The following is a 22,634-nucleotide window of genomic DNA, read 5'->3' as shown; positions in this document are numbered from 1 at the left end:
GCAGCTATAGTAAGATTTAGCAGCTCTGCCCCAGGGATATTAGACCACCCAAAAGGGGAGGGAAATGGTGATGTCAGCAGTTACTACCCCAACAGTAAGAATGAAGAGCAGCATCACAGGGCAGAGCCATTTTGTGTGTGACTGCCCTGTGACCTGCTGTCACCAGCAGTTACTGCATCAGAGTGACAGCTCGTTTACAGAGGAGCAGAACACAGTGGGCTCAGCAGCATCTGGACCCAAGAAGAGTGAAGACATCTGGTGTGCATGGAGCAGCATTAGGAGCTGTCTGGGACTCATCCCTCAAGAAGATAAGAAGGAGCTCCAGCTCTGCAGTGAATAGCCAGGCATTATGGAGGGAGGGGAGAGATGCATTGTAATTGTGACGCCCAGGAGACCGGGATACCCAGCACCGGACCAATGGAGTCTGTCTCTTGAGGGGGATGTCACGGGTGGCTTGACCCGGTGCTGTGGCCTCAGGCAATGCACAGTGTAAGGGGTATCATGAGGGGACAGGCACTTACTTGATCAGCAGCAGGTTCTCCCAGCGGTGACGATCCTGATCCTGGATAGATGGCTATTGTCCAAATGAAAGACTGAGGCACTGAAACGTTTAACCAGTTTACTTTAACATAAAAGGATTTACAACCAGTCCTGTCACCGGAGTCTGTATGGGAACTCTGAGTTACTTTGACCCTGCCGGGGTCTTCGCCTCTTATTGTGCGCAATTTCTGTGTGGCCCTGCTGCTGTATGTGAACTGGCTGCCGGCCCAATCTGTCCCCTCCGGGTCCTGGTTCGACGGGCAACCCGAGTCCTTTTATCGGTTTACCCCCTCTGGGAGTACCGCTGAACTCTGTGTCTGTTGCTGCATCCGACCCTAGTGAAGCTGATATCACCTCACGTTTTTCCGGTTGCTTATATTATTATATTATTATATATAATGAATATAGCCACGGATCCGGTATCCGTCTTTGCGCCTGTTCTGGGTAGTGATTAATGCTACCCGGTTCTCACAATGTCCTTTTTCTCTATCCCTCTTCTCCTCAGGCCGGTGATTTAGGCCTGGTAACAGTCACAGGGCTGTTAGAGATTCAACTGTATGACCTCTCACTATCAGCTCCTTGGCCCAACTGCCATTTCTTCTCTCAGACCAGAATGGATCAAGGGGAGTCTCTGGAGCTCCCCCTTCTGGCCGGAGGTGGTAGTGCAGTCTTGCTATTTTAGTATTTGTATTTACTGTCAGTAACTATTTTGGTGGCAAATACCCCTAGGGGTGCCACATTTGGCTAAGGCCGGGGTCACACTAGACCGTAATACGGACGAGTGCAATGCGATAAAAAATCGCATAGCACTCGTCCCAATGTTAATCTATGGGGCAGCTCCCATCATCCGATATTTTCTCGGCCGTATTCAGGATCCGAGTGAAATCGCAGCATGCTGCGATTGTCAGCGTATCTAGGCCGAGAATCGCCAATGAAAGTCTATGGGGGTGAGAAAAAATAGCACAGCACATGGACCATCAGTGTGACTTGCGAGAAATTCTCAGGCATTGGGCAGGTGACAGGAAAGATTCAGCCATTATTTGCTCATTTTGCAAGTCTTTGAGAAAATCTCACCATTCGGATGCCATACGGATGTCACACGGATCATTGGATGCGAGAAAATCGCATCCTCGCACTGCACACGGATCACTGTTTTGGTAACATTTGTGCGATTCTCGTCCGTCAAAAACGGACCTTTTTTTATACGTTGTGTGTGTCCCCGGCCTAAGAGTGACTGATGGGAGAGAAAGAGACGTGAAGTATGATGAGTGAGACACATATGGAGTGTGATGGGGAGATACACATTGAGGCTGTGTGCACACGTTCAGGATTTTTCGCATTTTTTTGCGTTTGTTCGCTATAAAAATGCGATAAAAACAATTTAAAAATGCATACATATGCATCCCATCATTTATAATGCATTCTGCAATTTTTGTGCATATGTTGCGTTTTTTCTGGGGAAAAAACGCATCACAGTAAAAAACACAACATGTTCTGCGCATGTCGTGTCTCCTCCTTTGATGTGGGCTCCGGCGCTGAGCCCACATCAAAGTCACGACATGTCGGATGTTTTGTACAGCTGACATGTGCGCGCAATAGCGTCAGGATGGTCACCATAGAGGTCCTTGAGACCTCTATAGTTACTGATGCCGGCCTGCTGTGAGCGCCACCCTGTGGTCGGCACTCATAGCAAGCCTGTAATTCAGCTACGGAGCAGCAATCTGATGATTGCTGCTATGTAGCTGAGTTGATCGAGTTGTGCCAGCTTCTAGTTTCCCATGGAGGCTAATGAAGCATGGCAAATGTAAAAAAAAATGTTTTTAAAAATATGAAAAATAAAAATAAAAAATTAAAGATTAAATCACCCCCCTTTTGCCCCATCAAAAATAAAACAATAAAAAAATCAAACCTACACATATTTAGTATCGCCGCGTTCAGAATCGCCCGATCTGTCAATAAAAAAAAACATGACTGACATGTGCCCGCAATAGCGGCGGGTGAAATCGCGATTCAACCGTTCCTCTGTATGTGTTTTCCATCCGGCGGAAACAGCTGTTTTGACGGATCCTGCAAAAAACGGATGAAACGTGTGGCCATCCGGCGCTAATGCAACTCAATGAGAAAATAACGGATCTGGCGAAAAAAACCTGATCTGGCAGAAAAAAAGGAACAAACGTATCTGGCGGGAAAAAACGGATACGGCGGAAAAAACTGATCTGGCAGAAAAAAAGGAACTTGTGGAAAAAAACGGATCCGGCGTAAAAAAAACGGATCAGGCGAGAAAAAAAGGATCCGATGGAAAAAAAACTGATCTGGCAGAAAAAAAAGGAAATTGTGGAAACAAAACGGATCCGGCGGAAAAAAACGGATCAGGCGGGAAAAAAAGGATCCCATGGAAAAAAAACTGATCTGGCAGAAAAAAAAGGAAATTGTGGAAAAAAACTGTGAAGGCGGAAAAAAACGGATCAGGCGGGAAAAAACGGAACTGGCAGATAAAAAAAAGAACTTGTGAAAAAAAACGGATCTGGCGGGAAAAAAGGATCCGGCGGAAAAAACTGATCTGGCAGAAAAAAAAGGAACTTGTGGAAAAAAAACGGATCCGGCGGGAAAAAAAAGGATCCGATGGAAAAAAACTGATCTGACAGAAAAAAAAAGGAAATTGATGAAAAAAACGGATCAGGCGGGAAAAAAAGGATCCGATGGAAAAAAAACCTGATCTGGCAGAAAAAAAAGGAACTTGTGGAAAAAAAAACGCATCAGGCGGGAAAAAAAAGGATCCGATGGAAAAAAAAAAGATCTGACAGAAAAAAAAGGAAATTGTGGAAAAAAGCGGATCAGGCGGGAAAAAAAGGATCCGATGGAAAAAAAACCTGATCTGGCAGAAAAAAAGGAAATTGTGAAAAAAAACGGATCCGGCAAGAAAAAAGTGGATACGGCGGGAATTAACGGATCCAGCAGGAAAAAATGGATCCGGCAGAAAAAAACGGATCCGGCGGGAAAAAATGGATCCGGTGGAAAAAAACGGATCTGGCGGAAAAAAACGGATTCTGCAAATGTGCTCGCAGGATGCGTTTTTTTCCCATAAACTTGTATTAGCGACGGATCGTGACGGATGGCCACACGTCGCGTGGTTGCGTCTGTCGTGCAACGGATCCGTCGTGTTTTGGCGGACCGTCGGCACGAAAAAACGTTCAAGTGAACTTTTTTGTCCAGCGTGTCCGCCATTTTCTACCGCGCATGCGCTGCCAAAACTCCGCCCCCTCCTTCCAGACTTCAGAATGGGCAGTGGATGTGTTGAAAAACTGCATCCGCTGCCCACGTCAGGGAACAAATTTCACGTGCGTCGGTACGTCGGCCCGACGCATAGCGACGGACTCGTACAGACGCAAGTGTGAAAGAGGCCTTTATGAGGGTTGAATTAAAACAAAACAAAAAAGAAAGTGTGGGCGCCCGTGCAATTTTCTGCGCCAGAGGGGGAAAGCCGACGGCCGGGGGCCAATATCTGTAGCCTGCTATGAATATCAGCCCACAGCTGTCTGTATAGCCTTTACTGGCTATTAAAATAGGGGGACCCCCAAAAAAAAAATTGCTTGGGGTCCCCCTATATTTTATAGCCAGAAAGGCTACGCAGACAGCTGCAGGCTGATATTCATAGCCTAGAGAGGGGCCATGGATATTCCCCCCCCCCCGGCTACAAATACCAGTCCGCAGCCGCCCCAGAAATGGCGCATCTGTAAGATGCGCCAATTCCGGCACTTAGCCCCTCTCTTCCCACTCCCGTGTAGCGGTGGGATATGGGGTAATGAAGGGTTAATGTCACCTTGCTATTGTAAGGTGACATTAAGCCGGGTTAATAACGGAGAGGCGTCAATAAGACGCCTATCTGTTATTAATCCAATAGTAGGAAAGGGTTAAAAAAAACACGCACACATTAGGAAAAAAGTATTTTAATATTCTTCATTTCACCATACTTACCATACTTCAGCGCCTGCAAAAAACGTAAAATAATAAACCGTATACTACCTGTCCGCCGTAGTCCAATTAATATCGAGTGTCCCACGATGATCTCCCCTATAGAACAGTGACATCGGGTGCCTTTACTGGCTATTAAAATAGGGGGACCCCAAAAAAAAAAATTGCTTGGGGTCCCCCTATATTTTTTATACTTCAGCGCCTGCAAAAAACGTAAAATAATAAACCGTATACTACCTGTCCGCCGTAGTCCAATTAATATTGAGTGTCCCACGACGATCTCTCCTATAGAACAGTGACATTGGGTGCCTTTACTGGCTATTAAAATAGGGGGACCCCAAAAAAAAAAATTGCTTGGGGTCCCCCTATATTTTATAGCCAGAAAGGCTACGCAGACAGCTGCAGGCTGATATTCATAGCCTAGAGAGGGGCCATGGATATTCCCCTCCCCCCCCCGGCTACAAATACCAGTAAAAATCGGCAGTTATTTTACATCTAGCAAGAGAGGGGACTATGTAATAAAAGAGGGCACTGTGAATGTCTATGTAAGAGACAGTACTGTACATTACAGCAGAGAAAGTTATACAATAAGGAACGGCATTATATTAGATGGTGGCCCGATTCTAACGCATCGGGTATTCTAGAATATGTATAGTAGTATATAGCACAGCCCACGCAGTATATAACACAGCCACGTAGTATATAGCACAGCCACGTAGTATATTGCCCAGCCACGTAGTATATAGCACAGCCCACATAGTATATAACACAAAGAGGTAGTATATAACAGCCCACGCAGTATATAACACAGCCCATGCAGTATATAACACAGGCTACGCAGTATATAACACAGCCCACGCAGTATATAACAGCCCATGTAGTATATAACACAGTCCACGTAGTATATAGCACAGAGACGTTGTCTATAGCACCGCCCATGTAGTATATAACACAGCCCACATAGTATATAGCAATGTGGGCACCATATCCTTGTTACAAAAAGAATTAAAATAAAAAATAGTTATATACTCTCCTTCCGGCAGCCCCCGGATCCAGCCCAGGCCTTTAGCGATGCTCGTCTCGATGCTCCGTTCCCAGTAATGCATTGCGGCAATAACATGTGATGATGTAGCGGTCTCGCGAGACCCCTACGTCCAGCGTCGGACTGGAGTAGCTTGGGCCCACCAGAGAACATCATTCTAAGGGCCCACCATGCTGAAGGGGTACTAGCTGCAGAGTCTTCCCTTAGCTTCCATCTAGTCAAGCACCCTTATCTGCAGCAGATAATTATGGGTACACAAGACAAGTGCTGCCGAACACAATGATATTCTATAAGAACAAAGATTTTATTATTTAGACATGTGCCACATACACACACTAGACATGACATATACACACAAGTCACACGCTAGACACAGGATACATTCACGTGACACACACCAGTCACACGCTAGACACAGGATACATACACGTGATACACACGAGTCACACGCTAGACACAGGATACATACACGTGACACACACCAGTCACACACTAGACACAGGATACATACACGTGACACACACCAGTCACACACTAGACACAGGATACATACACGTGATACACACCAGTCACACACTAAACACAGGATGCATACACGTGACGTGACACACACCAGTCACACACTAGACACAGGATACATACACGTGACATACACCAGTCACACACTAAACACAGGATACATACACATGACACACCAGTCACACACTAGACACAGGATACATACACATGACACACTAGTCACACACTAGACACAGGATACATACACGTGATACACACCAGTCACACACTAGAAACAGGATACTAACACGTGACACACACCAGTCACATGCTAGACACATGAAACACTTACAAAGCATACAAACACCAGTCACACACTATACACAGGATTAGAGATGAGCAGACCCTTGGATGTTCGGGTCCAGCCGAACAGTTAAAAAAAAGTCCAGGTTCAGGTACAGAACAGTACCCGGACCCCATTCACTTGAATGGGGGGCCCGAACTTCCAGTGTTTACCACTCTGTGAGTTGCAAGACAGAGTGGCAAACACTGCTTCTGATCGGCGGTAAAATCATCCCCGCCAGTCAGACAGCTGAGGTCCACACGCTGTCAAATGATCTGAACCCGCAGCTGTTATCGGAGGTATAGTTTACCTCCGGTCACTGGCGTCGGCTAACCTCATCGAGGTTACGGCAGGTCACTGAGGCTGTGTTCCCAGCTGGGCCCCTGAACTGCAGTGGCCCTCATCATCCGTCCTTCTCCACACAGCCTCATCATCTGCCCTTCTCCACACGGCCTCATCATCCCTCCTTCACACGGCCTCATCATCCCTCCTTCTCCACACGGCCTCATCATCCCTCCTTCTCCACGCGGCCTCATCATCCCTCCTTCTCCACATGGCCTCATCATCTCTCCTTCTCCACGCGGCCTCATCATCCCTCCTTCTCCACACGGCCTCATCATCCCTCCTTCTCCACACGGCCTCATCATCCCTCCTTCTCCACGCGGCCTCATCATCCCTCCTTCTCCACATGGCCTCATCATCCCTCCTTCTCCATGCGGCCTCATCATCCCTCCTTCTCCACACGGCCTCATCATCCCTCCTTCTCCACGCGGCCTCATCATCCCTCCTTCTCCACATGGCCTCATCATCCCTCCTTCTCCACGCGGCTCATCATCCCTCCTTCTCCACACGGCCTCATCATCCCTCCTTCTCCACACGGCCTCATCATCCCTCCTTCTCCACACGGCCTCATCATCCCTCCTTCTCCACGCGGCCTCATCATCCCTCCTTCTCCACATGGCCTCATCATCCCTCCTTCTCCACGCGGCCTCATCATCCCTCCTTCTCCACACGGCCTCATCATCCCTCCTTCTCCACGCGGCCTCATCATCCCTCCTTCTCCACACGACCTCATCATCCGCCCTTCTCCACACAGCCCCTCATCATCCCTCCTTCTCCACGCGGCCTCATCATCCCTCCTTCTCCACACGGCCTCATCATCCCTCCTCCACATGGCCTCATCATCCCTCCTTCTCCACACGGCCTCATCATCCCTCCTTCTCCACACGGCCTCATCATCCCTCCTTCTCCACGCGGCCTCATCATCCCTCCTTCTCCACATGGCCTCATCATCCCTCCTTCTCCACGTGGCCTCATCATCCCTCCTTCTCCACACGGCCTCATCATCCCTCCTTCTCCACACGGCCTCATCATCCCTCCTTCTCCACACGGCCTCATCATCCCTCCTTCTCCACGCGGCCTCATCATCCCTCCTTCTCCACATGGCCTCATCATCCCTCCTTCTCCACGCGGCCTCATCATCCCTCCTTCTCCACACGGCCTCATCATCCCTCCTTCTCCATGCGGCCTCATCATCCCTCCTTCTCCACACGGCCTCATCATCCGCCCTTCTCCACACAGCTCCTCATCACCCTCCTTCTCCACACGGCCTCATCATCCGCCCTTCTCCACACAACCCCTCATCATCCCTCCTTCTCCACACAGCCTCGTCATCCCTCCTTCTCCACACAGCTCCTCATCACCCTCCTTCTCCACACGGCCTCATCATCCGCCCTTCTCCACACAGCCCCTCATTACCCCCCCTTTTCCACACAGACCCTCATCATCCCTCCTTCTCCATACAGCCCCCTGATCATCCCCCTTTTCACACAGCCCCTCATCATGACCCTATTTTCATGCAGCCCATCATTATCATCTCCACTTCTCCACACAGCCTCTCATCATCTTCCCTATACAAGCCCCACTCTAGTTACATCAACCCTTTCCGAAACACATCCTCTCACCACTCACTGAATCCTGGGTCTTCATTCCTATTTGTTCAAGGGTGCATTGCGCAGCCCCTTGGTCCTCTCCTCACGGGGCTCCATGTGCAGCCTCTCATTTCATTCCTCTCCAGCAGCCTGAGTCTCAGAACAACGCTGCTTCCTGGTCACTGGTCTGATGGAGGCCCCGCCCCTTCCGGTGACATCATGCCATTGCCCTCAGGCTCTAAAAATCAACTCCGCTCTAGAGGCTGTGTGCTGTGTGCAGTCTCACAGCCTGTGGCTCTGCGCTGTGCGGGTTATTCCACACCCAGTGCCGGCCGTCTGCACTGCTCAGCAACAAGTGATGTGAGGTGAGCGCTTTCTCATCACCTGCTGCTGCCGCTTCTATTGATCTCATTCAGCATACCACAGCTGATAGAGCGGTGAGTGCCACTAGATCAGCAGAAGCCGCAGCAAATGATGAGAAAGCGCTCACATCACTTGTTACTGAACAGTGCAGATGGCTGGCACCGGGTATAGAATAAAGAACTCACCGCTGGGTGCAGGCACTAATAGTGAATGAGGCAGGAGTCTGCTGCTGGTGAGGGGGAGGGCCCACTGGGAGGCGGGCCCACTGGAGGATTCTCCGATCTCCCGGTGGGCCAGTCCGAGCCTGCCTACGTCATCTCTGGTCATTGCCGCAATGGATTCTTGGGACCGGAGCATCGCGAGGAGAGGGAAAGGCGCCGGAAGGTGAGAATATAATGATTTTTAATTTTTTTTATTATTTTTAACATTAGATCTTTTTACTATTGATGCCACATAGGCAGAATCAATAGTAAAAAGTTGGTCACACTGGGTTAATAGCAGCGTTAACGGACTGTGTTACACCGCGTTATGCCGCCGTGTAACTCAGTCCGTTTAACGGACTGCTAAACCGCTATGGGGGCACTGACTGGAGGGCAGTAGGGAGGGCGCACTGACTGGAGGGGAGTAGGAAAGGGGAATTCAGCGAAGCGGGATTTCCGTGACAGACAAACAGATGGAAGTGACCCTTAGACGATTATATAGATAGACTAGAGGATAGTACATAATATGGGACGGTGTTATACATAACAAAAGATGAAACTATGTAACTAAGGATGGCGCTATACATAACAAGTGAGTACACTATATACAAAGGGACACTGCTATACATAATAAGTGAGTACACTCTATACTAAGGCACTGTACTATAAATAATAAGGCTACATTCCTGTTTCTGTGTGCAGTGTCGGTGTGCCGTGCGCTTTTACAGACGCATTGAGCATGTCCTATGCTGATCCTCAAAATTGGATCAGAACAAAACATCCTCGCTGCAACGTCACGGATCGCTATCGTTATTGTTCTAAAGTTTCTCAGTGTGACGGTACCTTAAGGGATTTTACAGATAACATTATTATACCAAATCACACAGAACAGATACAGAATAATATGTACATCCAGTCACTTACCGCTGACGTCTTGCCTAATTAGAGCCGCTTTCTCCTGTTTCTTCTCCATCTGGTCAGACCTTCGTGTCGACATCTCCCAGCCACGACTTGTCTTGTCACGATGATCATCACAAACCTAAAAATAACAAGGTCACATATATTATACACATACTTGTCTCTCCCCTCATTACAGATATGTACCCCACCATTAACAATGTGAGATGGGGAGGATTCTATCAGGGGCTACGCATCCTCCTCCACCACTCAATTCATTTCACATCCATATCTAATGTCATCCTCCACCTCCTTCTGTTCATATTTCCATTCTAAGTCCCCTTTACTCCCATCCCAATCCCCAACATCCATCATTGTCCTCATTGTCCTCTCCACCATCCCCATTATTGCCCTCTCCACCACCTCCACCATAGTCCTCTACACCACCCCAATCATTCTTCTCCCCCACCACTCTCATCATTGTCCTCACCCCATCATTGTTCTCTCCCACCACCCCCATTGTTGTCTTTTACGCTACCTACATCATTGCCTTCTCCTCCACCACCCCATCATTGCCTTCTTCACAACATCTGTCATTGTCCTCTGCACTACCCCCATTATTGCCCTCTCCACCACCTCCATCATTGTCATCTCAACCACCCCAATCATAGTTGTCCCCCACCACCTCCACCATTGCCTTCTCCAACAACCCAAACATTGTTCTCTCTACCACTCCCATCATTGTCCTCACCCCATCATTGTTCTCCCCCACCACTCCATCTTTGTCCTTTCTACCACCTCCATCATTGCCTTCTCCCCCACCACCATCATTGCCTTTTCCACCACCTCCATGATTGGCTTCTCCCCACCACCCCCATCATTGCCCTTTCCACCACCTTCATCATTGCCTTCTCCCCCACCACCCTCATCATTTACCTCTCCACCATCTCCATCATTTCCTCTCCACCACACCATCATTGTTCTCCCCACCACTCTCATAATTGTCCTCCCCACCACCCTATCGTTGTCCTTTGCACCACCTCCATTATTGCCTTCTTCCTCACCACCCCATCATTGCCCTTTCCACCACCCCATCATTGTTCTCCCCCACCACTCCCATAATTGTCTTCCCTGCCACCCCATCATTGTGCTTTGCACCACCCCCATCGTTGCCCTCTCCACCGCTTACACACACATAACTACACCACCGCTCCCTACACACACACACACACAGCACTACTCACCTCTCTGCACGCTCCCCGCAGCTGCAGCACACACACAGATACATACACACTCACACAGAGCATCACTCACCTCTTTACACGTTCCCCTCAGCTGCAGCATCTTCGTCGTCGGCAGCTTCCTCTCTTTGACATAGGTTCGCACTGAATGACGACGTCATCCAGCCACACTGCCATGTCAAATAGGAAGTGCGAGCAGGAAGCAAGACAGATCCCTGCAGCTCCCCTCCACTGCCATTTCCTCCAGTAGGCAGCAAAGCTTCAGGGATTGCTCTCTGCTCGCCGCACATGAGGGCAATGGGGACAGATAAAAGGCCAGATTGCCCTTATTATTAGCCCTTCTGCAGATGTCTCCCTCCGGGCTCCGGTGCAGCTGCACCAGCTGCACATGCGGTATGTCCGCCTCTGGATCAGACTATGTCCCTGTACGAAAACCAAAGCAAGAAAAGTCCTTCAAAAATCCATATAAAAACATAATTTTATTAAACCATGTTTAAAACATAAATAAAAAAGGGATGATTTCATACAAAAAAGGAATGAAAAAGATACGCAAACACCGGGCAGTAGTATGAAAATTGGTCCAATAATAAATATACAGATGATAACAATAGTAGATCACCACAGGTAAATCAGATAGAAAGCACAATATTTAGAATAATTGGAATAAAAAATTCATGTGCATGTGGACCCAGAATATTATACAAGACTACAGGACTAAGTAGGGCTAATTACTAAGTGTTTCTCTGCACATCACAGCCAAAAGTGAAGCATAAAGTAAACAATACTCCACAATAGGTGTTAAGCTAGTGAATGCACATAGTTACCCAGAGTCCAGACTGCCACAACGTACCCCCTGACACGCGCTTCGAAAGTTTCTTCCTCAGAAGGGGTGCATAAGGACACAACCAAAAAGATCATCCATTTATACCAAACTCATACTCCAAACATCGTGTCACCTGTGAAACGCCGCCGTCTGCATTAAACCGAAAGTGTTTGCCGCCATTATGGGGTCACAATAGCAAGCACCAGTGCGCATATCCCTGAAGCGGCGCTGGCTGAAGATCACGTGATAGAGCGTGTCAGAGGAGTACATCCACCTCCCTGATACGTCGACTGATACGTCGGCTGATATCATTGTTAGGGTTGCAATTAGGGTTAGGGTTGCAATTAGGGTTAGCGTTGCAATTAGGGTTAGAATTAGGGTTGCGGTTAGGGTTAGAGTAAGGGTTAGGGTTGCAATTAGGATTAGGGTTGCAATTAGGGTTAGGGTTAGAATTAGGGTTAGGGTTGCAATTAGGGTTAGGGTTAGAATTAGGGTTAGGGTTAGAATTGGGCTATATGCACACGGTGTGGATTTGGCTGCGGAGACGTGTGGTGAGCACCATGAACCCCCAGGTACTTCACAGAATACAACGTTGATCTGTGAAAATAAAAAAAAAATTATTTTAGCCCCATTTTTTTTTTCATTTTTACAAGGATAGCAGGAGAAAATGGACCCCAAATTTTGTTGTGCAATTTCTCCTGGGTACAAAAATACCCTATATGTGGTCGATGGTGTCATGTCACATTGGCAGAGCCCCCGAGATGCCAGAATAGCAGAAACTCCCCATATATGACCTCATTTTACAAACTACTCTCACCGTGGACCCTCTGTCCTCCTCAGACAGACGTCTGGAACTTTCTCCGTCCGGAACTGACTGACTTTCCCAACAGACTACCAGTTATATATATATATATGGGGAGTCACCTAGTAAATAGGATCAAAAGCTCTCCCTGGTGGCCTGGAGTGTGAATATGTTGCATGCTTGTACCTGGATGCAGTTATCCTTCCATTGCCTACAAACGTAGCATCACTCTCCCCGAGAGGAAAACAATGCCACTGTGACGACCAGGACCCTGGGGTGCCACACACTCACTAACGGGTAGGGGAATACTCGCTTGTCAGCGGATTAACGTAGACAGGACACGGCTTTGCACACAAATCAATCCATACGGTTTATTTAATTCTCATAAACAGCACCGTAAGCCAGGTTGTACATCACCGACTCACATAGTCCATTGCTTCAACACATATGGTTTTACAAAGCACTCAATAGACACGCCTGTATCTCTCTAGTCACCAGGTGACTGCACAGATCAGCAACTGTCCTATGTCAGCACATAGATCTTTCCCCATACCAGGGGTTACTTCTCAGGAGCTTCTGCTCCACAGGCTGACTCCACATCAGTCCAAGGTCCTCAACAGGATGGCGACATATTCAGTGTAGAGCCGTCCCAGGCTCCGTGCAGGTCCACGGTCTTTCCAGGTGCTTCCAGGAAGACTCCACTGGCAGGAGCTTCCAACACCAACTGTCCAGGACCTACAGCACACAGGCCACTCCATGCCAAAGCCACACCATGTGCTTTTCAGGAATCCAACTCCCAGTGTTCTGTCCCCAGATGAGGTGAATGGAGGTGCGGGTGATTAATAAGGGTTGTGAGAGATGATCGTACCTTCGTATTTCCTCGATATGAGGCAGACAGGACCAATGCTGCTCAGCGTCCGAAGAGATGATGCACTCCAGGGATTGTGCAATCCAGACTTGTTTATTTTATAAATCTGGACATACAGCGTATAACTGGTAATACAGTACTTTCTCCAGAAATGCAGGTGCAGACAAGGTACAGTATGATGTAGCACCAAGTGTGACTGCAAGTGTGAGCAACAAAAGAGCAGCAAGAGGTCAAAAGACTGATGTCTTCCTAAGCCCGGTTCAAGTGTCCTCTCACAACGACATGGAAACTGAAAATGACTGCCAGAGGAAGAGAAGACTTGACCCCTGAACTGGAAATAAAAACATGCCCACAAGAAATAATGAATAACAAGCTGCCATATGGAAAAAGGCCATTGGGTGGCAGCAGAGTTAAATACAGGGTAAAATATAAACATACATGGAAACTGAGGAATATACATGGAACAGCACACTCCCCGTCTGAAATTCCGTAAGGGATTTCACTATATTAATGTCCTTAAAAAAATGTCCAACAACCTAGAAAAATGAAACCAAACATGCATGCAATGCAATAACAACTTTAAACAACATAAGACATTAAGTCAGTTCCTGAGATAATCCAAAGGAAAACCCATCTTCGGATCAGAGAAGCCGCACTAGGCCAAACTATCTCTGACCCACTGTAATCCAATGGACAAAGCTACTATTGCAGAGTTCTGTTCATGGTTTATCCTCCCGGAATGTCCTCGATCGGGAGTACCAGTACGAGCTCGTGGATTGGCCCCTGAAATATCTTAGGTTCACCTTTCCTAAGGACTTTCAGCTCCACCTTCCGGACCTTACCATCTTCACTAGGGAAAGTCTTTGTAATGATTCCCATAGGCCAGTCGATCCTTTGAGCTTGTTGTTCCTTCATTAACACGATATCTCCTTCCTTCAAGTTCGGTTTACTCTGTCGCCATTTTCTTCTTCCTTGCAGAACCACAAGATACTCCTTTCTCCACTGGTTCCAGAAGTAATTGGCGAGGTACTGTACGCGCTTCCACTGCTTCTGGTAGGAGTTTGCGTGAGTAAACTCTCCACTGACTGTTAGCGGATTCCCGATCTTTTGGGTAAGAAGAGTAGCTGGCGTAAGAATGGTTGGCGTTTCAGGATCCATTGACACTGGGACAAGGGGTCTTGAGTTGATTATGGCAGAAACTTCAGCCAGAAGAGTAACCAAGGTCTCATGCGTAAGTCTTGAAGACTTTATGTCCATAAGCATAGAGTTCAAGATGTTGCGTGAGATCCCGATCATCCTTTCCCAGGAACCTCCCATGTGAGAGGAGTTTCTGCCAGTTGATCCTGAATTGGCTTGATGTCAATATCCAGCTCTCGAAATGCACCGATGAAGTTGCTTCCGCGGTCGGACCTTAACTGTTTCACTGGTCCTCTGATTGCTAGAAACCGCCGAAGAACGTTAATCAGGCTGGATGTGTCCATAGATTCTTTCACTTCTATGTGAACGGCACGGACACTCATGCAAGTGAATAGTACGGCCTAACGTTTGCTGTTGGCATGACCTCCACGAGTTCTGTGTGCAGATACCATCCATGGCCCAAAGACGTCTAGGCCAACGTAGGTGAAAGGCGGTTCGGTGCTCAGTCTGTCGAAGGGTAAGTCGGCCATTTGTTGATGCACCTGTTTTCCTCTAGTTTTGCGACATTGCACACAGCGATTTATTGATCCCGCCACACGTCTTTTCATGCCTATGATCCGAAGTCCCATAGACCGTATCTTGCCCTCTGTGATCTGCCTGCCTTGGTGTTCAGTTTTTTCATGAAAATGCCGAAGCAGTAGGTCGGTGATGTGATGTCTACTGGGAATGATGCAAGGATGTTGCTCTGAAAACTCTAGCTTGGCTCGACGTAATCGACCACCGACTCTCAGCAAACCGAAGCTGTCCATTAGTGGATTCAAATGGGCAATGGGGCTTTTCAGAGGGATCTGCTGTTTGTGGTATAAGCAATCCCATTCGGTACTGAATACACTCTGCTGGACATAAAGTATTATAAGGGACTCGCAGTGAGAAATGTCCTCAGCAGAGAGTGGTTTTTGGCAGACGTGCCAACCATGACAGTCTTTGTCTCCATGGGAATTGCGATAAGATCTCGCAATGTGGACTAACCTTGCCATAGTCTTGACGAGTTTCATCCAATTGGAGAAGCATTTAAAGCGCTGTCAACTAAGGGTGGAGGTTGGTTTAGCATCCGTGGCCAGAGCACTGACCTCGGAGCGGACTTCTGGATCATCGTCCGGATCCTGGATGCTGAAGACTTCCTGAACACATTCACTTCCCTTCTGTTCCAGCAGAAACTTTGGACCTGAAAGCCAAGAAGAGTTAGCAAAGGAATTTATAGACATAGGTCTAGTGGTATGGTCGGCTGGATTAAGTTCAGATGGGATATAGTGCCACTGTTCAGGTTTGGAAGACCTTCTTATTCTCTCAATGCGGTTACTGACGTACACGTAGAAGCGCCTTGTTTGGTTGTAGATGTAACCTAAGACAACTTTACTGTCACTGTAGTATTGTACGTCATCTATGTGAGTGTCCAGCTCATGCTGAATAAAGTCTGCAAGTTTTACTGCAAGCACAGCCCCACAGAGTTCCAGCCTGGGAATAGTGTGGTCAGGCTTGGGAGCCAACTTAGCTTTGCCGAACACGAAACCAACATGATCTTGATTGTCGGATCCCGTCACCTTCAGGTAGACAGCAGCTGCAATGGCCTCCGTGGATGCATCCGAGAACACATGGAGTTCCGTCCTAGTGCTAGCAGCAAGTGAGATTCCAGCGTAGCATCTCGGTATATGGATTTTATCCAAGGCACACAAAGACTGCTTTCAGGTTTCCCATTTTGTTTCCTTATCAGGAGGTAGCGGGGCATCCCAGTCGTTGACGGTTTTGGATAGCTTTCTCAGAAGGGATTTACCTTGTATGGTAATTGGTGCTACGAATCCCAGTGGGTCATATAGGCTATTTACCACTGACAGGACACCACGTTTAGTGAATGGTTTGTCTGCACAGTTGATTTGGAATCCGAAGGTGTCGGCTGACAGGTTCCACCTCAGGCCTAAGCTTCTCTGCACAGGCAGACGGTCTGGTCCCAGATCTATGTCCTTGAATCCAGGTGCGTGGTCACTTGACTCAAAGGCTCTCATGACAGCCGGGCTGTTTGAAGCAATTTTGTGCAGTTTAAGCTTAGCTCAGTACAGCATATGTTGGGTCCTTTTAAGTAGGTCGATTGCCGCTTCTTCTGTGGGTAGAGATTTTAGTCCATCATCTACGTAGAAGTCTTTCTCTACAAAGTCTCTGGCGTCTGTTCCATACTCGGACTCTCCTTCTTGTGCGGTTCTGCGCAGGCCATATGTTGCCACTGCGGGTGAAGGGCTGTTCCCAAATACGTGTACCCGCATGCGATATTCCACCATCTCTTTGCTGGGATCATTGTCCTTGTACCACAGGAACCTGAGGAAATTCCTGTGGTCCTCTCTGACTATGAAACAGTGGAACATCTGTTCAAAGTCGGCGGTGATGGCAATGGGCTCTTTCCTGAACCTCATCAACACTCCTACTAGGTTGTTTGTCAGATTAGGACCTGTGAGGAGGACATCATTGAGAGATACGCCTTGATGTTTGGCGCTTGAATCAAAGACAACTCTAATTTGTTTAGGTTTCTTCGGGTGATATACTCCAAATGAGGGTAGGTACCAGGACTCCTCATTTTCCATTAAGGGAGGCGCTGGCTCCGCATGGTTGTTATGGAATATTTTGCCCATAAAGGTGACGATGTGTTCTTTCATCTCCGGTTTATTTCTTAGTGTGCGCTGGAGAGAGTTAAATCTGGACAAGGCTTGTTCATGATTGTTTGGGAGCCTTACCCTGGTAGCTCGGAAGGGTAAGGGAAAAATCCAGTGATTGGTCTCGTCCTTAAGGAACTCACTGTCCATTATCCTGACAAATTCCTTGTCTTCGATAGATGGGGCTACTTTGTTGTCATCCTTAGTGGTACGAAACACCGATTTTCCCAAGTCGTCTGCATAGGGAGAAGGGATAACATCAGGCAGCTGTACAGGATCTGGAAGCTTTTCCTTAACCTCATAGTGATGAGGACATGGTTTGCAGAAGGTAGTGTGCCCGTCTCGGCATACGTACGTCTTAAAGGAATGGACTCCTGTTCAGTCCAAGCATACATTTCCTATGACTACCCACCCCAAGTCAAGTCTCTGGGCGTAGGGGGCGTAGTCAGGACCATTACACTGTTGGCGTACTTTATGTATCCTTAAATTATCTCTGCCGAGCAGAAGTAGGATTTCAGCAGCTGTGTCCAAAGGTGGGATAACGCTGGCTAGGTGCCTTAAGTGTGGTTGGTGGAAAGCAGCTTCCGGGGTAGGGATCTCATCCCTTTGGTCTGGTACTTGATCGCATTCGATTAGCGTAGGTAGGGGTATTTCTACGTCTCCATTGACAGGAGAAGCGATGAAACCTTGTGCTCTTCTGCCGCTAGTCTCTATGCGCCCCGAGCAAGTATTCAGAGTGTAGGGCGTTGCTGGTGCCTTGATTCTAAAGGCTTCAAAGAACTTAGGTCCAGCTAGGGATCGATTGCTCTGATCATCAATGATGGCATACATTTTTATTGCCTTCTCTGGTTGCCCTTCTGGGTAGACTCTGATTAGGCATATCCTGGCACAGCATTTAGCACTTTGATTCTCCCCACATACCTCTGAGCATCAGCAGGAAACAGCTGTGGTGGACTTGGCATGATTCTGTGGCTCCCCGCCATGGTTTGTAGCGGGACCAGAGGTAACTGCGACTGCTGGATCGCTGGTGGCTGAGCCTGGGTGCAAGACTGATGGGTGTCTGTCGCTGTGACACTCTTCACACTTAATGGCAGATTTACAGTCTTTGGTCATGTGTTCTGATGAAGCGCAGCACTTGAAACATACCCCAAGTTCGCTGAGGATTTTCTTGCGCTCCTGCTTGGTTTTTGAACTGAAGCCTCTACATTTGTTCAGTGAGTGTGGTCTTTTGTGAATGGGACACTCACGATTGAAAGACTTATCCCTCAATGGAATAGTGTGCTGCTTATCGGCAGGTACTGCAGGAGATGGCAGGTTAGTCTTTCTGACGCTTACGCTGTTCCTCGAGTCCTTGCGTCTAGGTGCTACATTTCAAAAACCTGACCGTCACATCCAAACATAGACTAAGTGTGAACAGATGCTGAACCTAAAGTTGTCAACTCGTATATACAATAGTTAAGTAAATAAGGCAGCACACTGCAGCGCTAGAACATGAAAACATGAAACACGAAAATTGAACTGCATTACTGCACTAGAAATATGAAAAATGAGAGCGTTTAGCGCATAAAAACGGCCAATTTTATGTGTACCTGGCAGCCACATTAGGGCATCTCTCTTATACCAGGTCCTAAACTTGCCATTCCTCGCTGAGAATAAACGTCCCCATCTGAATGGGTACATGTGAAACCTCTTCTTAGACTAAAATTCTCTCTCTCTGTGGAGGGGTATGGGACCTGCTGTAATTAAAACACTGTCTAGCTGTCTTATAGTGTCCTGTAAACTCGCTGCATCATCTTTGTGGCGTTGGACGCTTGACATGAGGGAGGCGACTCATTCCCATAGGTCGTCCAACTTGTCATTGAACTCATCCCTTGTGGAATGGTAATTCTCGAGGACCTTTAATGTTGGCTTGATGGAGCGTACTGGTCGTGCATCTGGGTCTGCTGCAGAAGCAGGCTCTGCTTCCTGGTCTTCATGATGGACAGTATTGGGTTGTATTTGCTCTGTTTCAGCATTGAGGAACTGCGTAAGGTCCTTTTCGGCCATTTTGATTTAACCCCTTTCTGACCTCGGACGGGATAGTACGTCCGAGGTCAGATTCCCTGCTTTGATGCGGGCTCCGGCGGTGAGCCCGCACCAAAGCCGGGACATGTCAGCTGTTTTGAACAGCTGACATGTGCACGTAATAGGCGCGAGCAGAATCGCGATCTGCCCGCGCCTATTAACTAGTTAAATGCCGCTATCAAACGCAGACAGCGACATTTAACTACCGCTTCCTGCTGGGCGGCGGAAAATGACGTCATCGCCGACCCCCGTCACATGATCGGGGGTCGGCGATGCTTCAGAATTGTAACCATAGAGGTCCTTCAGACCTCTATGGTTACTGATCGCCGGCAGCTGTGAGCGCCACCCTGTGGTCGGCGCTCACAGCACACCTGATTTTCAGCTACATAGCAGCGAACAGCAGATCGCTGCTATGTAGCAGAGGCGATCGTGCTGTGCCTGCTTCTAGCCTCCCATGGAGGCTATTGAAGCATGGCAAAAGTAAAAAAAAAAGTTAAAAAAAATGTGAAAAAAATAAAAAAATATAAAAGTTTAAATCACCCCCCTTTTGCCCCAATCAAAATAAATCAATAAAAAAATATCAAATCTACGCATATTTGGTATCGCCACGCTCAGAATCGCCCGATCTATCAACTAAAAAAAAGCATTAACCTAATCGCTAAACAGCATAGCGAGAAAAAAATTTGAAATGCCAGAATTACGTTTTTTTGGTCGCCGCGACATTGCATTAAAATGCAATAACGGGCGATCAAAAGAACGTATCTGCACCAAAATGCTATCATTAAAAACGGCATCTCGGCACGCAAAAAATAAGCCCTCAACCGACCCCAGATCATGAAAAATGGAGACGCTACGGGTATCGGAAAATGACGCAATTTTTTTTTTTTTTTAGCAAAGTTTGGAATTTTTTTTCACCACTTAGGTAAAAAATAACCTAGTCATGTTAGGTGTCTATGAACTCGTACTGACCTGGAGAATCATAATGGCAGGTCAGTTTTAGCAGTTAGTGAACCTAGCAAAAAAGCCAAACAAAAAACAAGTGTGGGATTGCACTTTTTTTGCAATTTCACCGCACTTGGAATTTTTTTCCCGTTTTCTAGTACACGACATGCTAAAACCAATGATGTCGATCAAAAGTACAACTCGTCCCGCAAAAAATAAGCCCTCACATGGCCAAATTGACGGAAAAATAAAAAAGTTATGGCTCTGGGAAGGAGAGGAGTGAAAAACGAACACGGAAAAACGAAAAATCCCAAGGTCATGAAGGGGTTAAGGTGCGCTGTCCGTTTAAGAAACTGAACTTTTGAATTGGGGGCTGGAAATCGCGGTGCAGCTTAGTTGCGACCCCCTGATAAGATTCCCAAGGTGTTTTTGGAGAATTGTGGGGTTCTGCAGTTTGACAATCTGCAGCGATGTGGTATAATATACAGAGTCTTTATGCACGATGCGGTCTGAGGTGATGCTGCAGGAGATTTCTTAGCAGAGCGGGGCTGCAGTATGTGAGCAGGCAGAGCGTGGGCACATGGATAGGGATATAAGGATGATTCTGGCCGGGCTTCAAGGCAGTCTTTTGACTGTTCTGTCCCCAGATGAGGCGAATGGAGGTGTGGGTGATTAATAAGGGTTGTGAGAGATGATCGTACCTTCGTATTTCCTCGATATGAGGCAGACAGGACCAATGCTGCACAGCGTCCGAAGAGATGATGCACTCCAGGGATTCTGCAATCCTGACTTGTTTATTTTGTAAATCTGGACATACAGCGTATAACTGGTAATACAGTACTTTCTCCAGAAATGCAGGTGTAGACAAGGTACAGTATGATGTAGCACCAAGTGTGACTGCAAGTGTGAGCAACAAAAGAGCAGCAAGAGGTCAAAAGACTGATGCCTTCCTAAGCCCGGTTCAAGTGTCCTCTCACAACAGCATGGAAACTGAAAATGACTGCCAGAGGAAGAGAAGACTTGACCCCTGAACTGGAAGTAAAAACATGCCCACAAGAAATAATGAATAACAAGCTGCCATACGGAAAAAGGCCATTGGGTGGCAGCAGAGTTAAATACATGGTAAAATATAAACATGAGGAATATACATGGAACAGCACACCCAGGACTTCCAAAACAGACTTCCAGCACCTTGCACTTGAACCAAACAGATCCAAACACTGGAACCATGTGACCCACACTCTGGTCACATTATATACCTTTAACCACTCCCCTAGGTGGGAGTGTGTGTGGCTAGTTTGACCCGCCCATCTCTCATAACTTGACATGCCAGCCTCCTTTTAGAATTACACAATTACTTGTGGGACTACAAGTCCCAGAACAAAACATTGCATCTCGGCTTTGGAAAAATGGCCGCCGCGATCTCTAATGCGCACGCGCGGCATCCCGCGGCCATTTTCCTGAAGCCCAGTGCAGCAGAGCACTCCATCTGCGCACGTGCGGCCCCAGGAAGATGGCCGCCCCCACCGATGCAAGGGATTACAGCGCAGATCGCACGCTGTGTCTTCACGTGGGCGCAGGGAATTCGGACCTTGGACATGCGCACACCACTACGCCACCAACGGAAAGCTGGAGAAGAAAAGAGCGCTGTGAACACGCCCACCTGACCAGACCAGCCTGATTGACAGGCGAAAACGGCGACTTTGGTAATGTATTTCTCAGCATACATGGGGAATCAGGGTACACTACATACACTATAGTAACGCACAGCGCAGGCCCTATTTAACAGTATTTATAGCTCAATCTGAAAAAACGTGACAGGTTCCCTTTAAGTAACTGTGAGAGAACAATCATTCTTTACCATATTATTATAATTGTCTTACATTGCGTCATTTTCTAAGAGTTGTTCACACAGTAAACTTTTGCAGAGTGAAGACATACAGTTACTATTAAATGAGATTGAAGAGGGAAAATCTACATTTGAAAAAATAAAAAAACTTCATACAGAATGTTTGATGTTAGAGTGGTACTACAAAGGAGACTCTGATCGTCCACAAAGGTAACTATTATTAATGTAATTTTTGATCATTTAGACAATCGATTTTATATAGCATTTGGTTGTATCAGTTCAGGTACATTTTTTTATTTCTGTTAATGTTGATAATTATGGCTTACAGCCAATGAAAACCCAAAAGTCATTATCTCAGCAAATGAGAATAATTAACAAACTACACCTGCAAGGCTTCCTACTCATTTAAAAAGGTTCCATAGT

General features: G+C 47.3%; 1 protein-coding gene across 1 annotated transcript in view; it reads left to right on the top strand.

The window, feature by feature from the left end:
• The window catches only part of VWA3B (von Willebrand factor A domain containing 3B), a 430,059-nt gene that overhangs the window by 159,938 nt on the left and 247,487 nt on the right, over positions 1-22,634 (top strand). Inside the window, exon 15 of the mRNA XM_069757817.1 lies at positions 22,291-22,421. Coding sequence (XP_069613918.1) covers positions 22,291-22,421 — 131 coding nt within the window. The remainder of the gene's footprint in view (positions 1-22,290; positions 22,422-22,634) is intronic.

The sequence above is a fragment of the Ranitomeya imitator genome, chromosome 3 (assembly GCF_032444005.1).
Source record: "Ranitomeya imitator isolate aRanImi1 chromosome 3, aRanImi1.pri, whole genome shotgun sequence".
Classification (NCBI taxonomy): Eukaryota; Metazoa; Chordata; class Amphibia; order Anura; family Dendrobatidae; genus Ranitomeya; species Ranitomeya imitator.
This window is presented reverse-complemented; position numbering and strand designations above follow the sequence as displayed.